Below are 4,505 nucleotides of genomic sequence, written 5' to 3'. Positions count from 1 at the left end.
CACAGCCGCCCATCTCCATCCACGACCAGACCCCTCCACAGCCGCCCATCTCCACGACCAGACTCCTCCACAGCCGCCCATCTCCACGACCAGACTCCTCCACAGCTGCCCATCTCCACGACCAGAATCCTCCACAGCCGCCCATCTCCACGACCAGACTCCTCCACAGCCGCCCATCTCCATCCACGACCAGACCCCTCCACAGCCGCCCATGTCCATCCACGACCAGAATCCTCCACAGCCGCCCCCCCAGTTTTATGACCAGACTCCTCCAGCTGCCCCCCCAGTTTGATGACCAGACTGCCTGGGTTTCCCAACCTGCTTGCCCCCCCCATCCGAGGACTGAACCTTCAGCCACCCTGGCTTCTGACTTCATCTGTTTCGTCCTCTGCCCCAGGCTCCTCACAGGAAGCTTCGTCTCCTGATGCCTGCGGCGAACGCCTTCTCGGCCAGCGAGGAAGAACGACCACCACACCAGGAGTCTTCTCAGATCACGCTTTATTGGACAGCCTTTGAATTGATGGGAGAGCTTGAGCGCGAGAGCGCGTGTACCCAAAGCATGGCCGCTTATATAGGGAATAGGAACACTGTCGTTTTCCCATTGGTCGTCTGCCTTTCGCCGTCACCAGGTGCCACGGGATTGGCTGGGGACTCTACGTGGCTCGCGCATGCGCAAAGCCCAGGACCCACCGTCCCGCCAAGCACTGCCTAATATGGAGTTGCCTCAAAACTGCAAGGAAGTGGGCGGCGCCTTCGCGCCGGCTCCCCACAGATGCCCAGATAAATTCCGGAAGAAAATTGTAACGTATTTCTTTTAAAGAATCAACTGGTGGAGGGTGGGACCTCCATTTCCAGTTAACTAGCAAACTTCCATACAGGAAGCATGCCTTAAGTAAGGGCCAGAAGTAAGAAAGCTGAGCAAGAGTGCAAACCCATGCTGGCTTCAGCAGCACTTATACTAAATCGGAAGGATACAGAGAAGATTATCATGGTCCCTGCGCAAGGATGACAGGCAAATTCGTCAAGAGTTCTGTATTTTTAATTTGTGGAGGAGAAGGGAAAAACATTGTTTGAATAGGGATATGGTGGACCCATTGCAACAATGAGATGTCCAAGTTGTTATGTCGAAAATGAACTTTACAACTTTGGTGGGGGTGGAGGAGGATGAGAAGGGGAAACAAAGGAGGAGGCTACAATGCTTGAGAAGAAATGTACTCATCTTGCCCATGTAATTGTAATCCCTCTACACGGTATTTTCACAATCACAATAAAAAAAGAGTGCAAAGCTCTGAGTTCAAGCTCCAACACACACACACACACACACACACACACACACACACACACACACACACACACACGGAGAGGGTCAGCTTGAAGAGGTATATGAATAACCAATCAGAACATCGGAGAGCTCAGCATTAAGCATCAGAAAGAAAAGAAAAACAAAACAAAGAATTACAGGAAAGGCATAACAGGGACACACTGTACTAGAAATTTACACAGCTTAATCTCCATTATTTTTCCTTTCTAGAGAAGCTTAATGAGACACACTCCAAGACCTTGGCAGACATGAGCAAAATGCTGGGAGGGGTCTGCCCAAACTGGAACCCCCTGGATACCAGGGCCTTGTGCCAGCCTGTATGCTTAAAGAACTGGATGGGAATCAGCGTTTTTTGTTGTTGTTGTTGTTTGGTCAGTTGTGGGGCTTGAACTCTGAGCCTGGGCGCTGTCCCTCAGCTCTTCAGTTCAAGGCAAGCGCTCTACCACTTGAACCACAGCACCACTTCTGGTTTTCTAGTGGTTTATTGGAGATAGGAGTCGCATGGTCTTTCCTGTCCAGACTGGCTTTAACCTGATCCTCAGATCTCAGCCTCCTGACTAGCTAGGATGACAGGCATGAGCCACTGGTGCCAGCTGGAACCGGTCGTTTGATTCTACCCTAGGGGAGATCATTTTGAGGCACATCCTGCTGAGTGGGCTTGTGAGCCCATCCCAGTAAAGCCCATGTCCCTGGTCTTGTTTCCTGGCCACCGGGAGCCCTTAAGCTACCTGCCTATTTCAGAATGCCTGCAGGACGCAGGAATAGGTTCCACAGAAGGGCTAACTTGGAAGACTTTGGCAGTTGTGAAGGTAAATGTACATGAACCTATGACTCTACTTGCCAATTCTGGGGCTTGAACTCAGGGCCTGGGCACTGAGCTTTTGCTCACTTGAGCCATGTCTCTACTACCACCTTTAAAAGGCAGTTTTAGTGGAGAGAAGAATCTCACAGACTTTTGGCTGGGCTGGCTTTGAACTGGCTGGCTTTGATCTCAGTCTCCTGGGTGGCTTACAGGCTTACAGACAAGATACAAATGCTTGTCACAGGCTTACCCACAGTAGTTAAAGATGATCGCGAATGATCTGCATATTCACCATGAAAAGAATGAACAATGCAGCCTACATAAACTTGAGCACAAAGAAAATGGATGACATGGCCTGTGAAAATGTGGATTGCTTTTCTGGGTCCTCAGCAACCCAGGAAGGCTTGCAGGGACACAGAATCTTCCAGCCAGACGCAGACCTCAAGACCAGGTGCCCGGGAGGGAGGGAGGGGTGTTAGGGGCAGGAGACCCCCATGCAGGGAGAGGCTGCAAGCTGGTGTGATCAGCCTCTCCCATGTGCAGCTTCGTTGTCCACCCTGGTGGTATGACGCAGACTGCCGCTGTGCCAAAACAAAGCCCTCTGCGCGGCTGGCCAAGCGCTTAAGACCTGGCTGAGCTACTGTGATGAGGAATGGTGGTTGTGGAACATGGACTAGGGAAAGGCCCGCGAGGGCCCTGTGGACCGTGGGTCCGCATGTGTGACACGCTGGTGAGTGCTTGTGTGGTGTGTCCAGAGGAGGCAGGGCCTGAGCGGGTGAGGAGGAAAGCCCCAGCACGGGCTCCCTGGGGTTCTGGGCACTGCGGGGAGTGCAGGCCTCGCTCTGCCACCACTTGCTGGTTGCCATGACGAGCTGTGGTGGGCTGAGTGCAGCAGTGTGCCCCGCACGGGCCACAGAGACCCCGCAGCGGCACCCAGGCTGGGCAGACTCTGGGGGAGGATTGCGCGTCCCGTCTGGCATGGAGGAAGGAAGAGCTGGGGAGTGGAGGACAGCAGGACACGGGGGTGGGTGCGGCCCGGTGACGCAGAGCCCCTGGGCACTGAAGATGGAGGTAACAGCAGCTGCCGTCAGAATCCCAGGCCCACGGGAGCCAGGGTGACTTCAGGCTGGAGCCGCTGCGGGGGGGCCCTGGTGCTAGGTAGCTGTGGCTGCCCGCTGTGCTGAGCCCCCTGGCTACAGGGAAAACCCAGGCCCCAGACAGGTGCCTCCCTGCCCACCTTTTGGGCTGGCAAGAGAGGACAGAGAAGACGCAGGTGTTAGAAACGCCTCACACTGAAATGAGAAATAGAAAGCTATTTTATTAACACGCTTTACATTTACAGTTTATTAGCTAATCAACATCAACATCAACATGCAAAAATAAGCGCTAGGTACAAACCGCTACACTATGTTGTGTGTGAACTGCAATGGTTCATTTGTTTGAAAACCCATCGGTTCTTTTTCGGCTGAACTATCCGTTTCTGTGATGAGTAGCATTTAGACGTTATGGTTACAGAGCCACGGGCAAGGCCTCTGCAGAAACTTGGCCCAGTGGATCTCCGAGTGAATACATTCTCGAAGGAAGTAAGGCGGGTGTAGATGAGATACACGTGGACACAACCCCACACCCACAGCCCACCCTGTGGGCGGAGCCCTGGGGAAGAAGCCCCGGGGTGGCACCCGTGTTCTGGCAGCAGCTCCAGAGGGAAGTCAGGAAAGGCCTCAGGTTGCAGTCACTGCAGCCCACGGGTGGGCCGGCATCCTCCTGGGGCTGTGGCCCACACAAGTCATTCCTCAAGCTTCCCACATCCGGTCGCTAACAAAAGGAGGAAGCTGAGAAACACAAGTAATTGACTCCTCCTTTTGAGAGGTTCCGAGCTTCTCCCAGTGTTTGGGTCGGGCTGTAGAGAAAGTTTCCTCTGAGAAGTGCAAGAACTTTGCAGTAGCATCCAACAGTCGACTCACATTACAAAACCCTACAGATCAAAATGCTGCCCTCAGGTACAGACTTAGTAACTCTCACTTCCTCTTCCTAAGAGTGGGTGTTGTTCCTCACTGATCTTTGGTCGCAAGAAACAGAAACGCCGGGGCAGGCAGGGGTTGGGAGGGAGGAAGGCAGGCCCCAGCCCCGCAGCCTGGCCGGGCGAGCCTCGGCGACACGGGGCCTACATGATGTACACTTTCTCCGCCTGTGAGAAGTGGAAGACTTCTTTGGTTCTTGGGCAAACAACTTTATCATCTTGACGGATAGAAAGGAGAGACTGAAAAACAAGACCAGCACAGAAAGCTGAAGATGTGTGACGTACCTGAGGGGCTCCGTAACAAACACCAACCACCCGACTGTTGGAAAGAAGCCTAAGTATTCAAGTCACGTCTGTCAAAG

General features: G+C 53.4%; 1 protein-coding gene across 1 annotated transcript in view; it reads right to left on the bottom strand.

The window, feature by feature from the left end:
* Nucleotides 1-3,421: 3,421 nt before the first annotated feature.
* Maea (macrophage erythroblast attacher) overlaps nucleotides 3,422-4,505 on the bottom strand; it is a 22,367-nt gene continuing 21,283 nt past the window's right edge. Inside the window, exon 8 of the mRNA XM_013023947.1 lies at nucleotides 3,422-4,383. Within this exon, the coding sequence (XP_012879401.1) occupies nucleotides 4,288-4,383 (96 nt within the window). The 3' untranslated portion in view covers nucleotides 3,422-4,287. The remainder of the gene's footprint in view (nucleotides 4,384-4,505) is intronic.

Source organism: Dipodomys ordii, unplaced genomic scaffold (assembly GCF_000151885.1).
Source record: "Dipodomys ordii isolate 6190 unplaced genomic scaffold, Dord_2.0 Scaffold71, whole genome shotgun sequence".
Taxonomy (NCBI): domain Eukaryota; kingdom Metazoa; phylum Chordata; class Mammalia; order Rodentia; family Heteromyidae; genus Dipodomys; species Dipodomys ordii.
The sequence above is the reverse complement of the archived record's forward strand: the minus strand, read 5'-3'. Positions and strand labels throughout refer to the sequence as shown.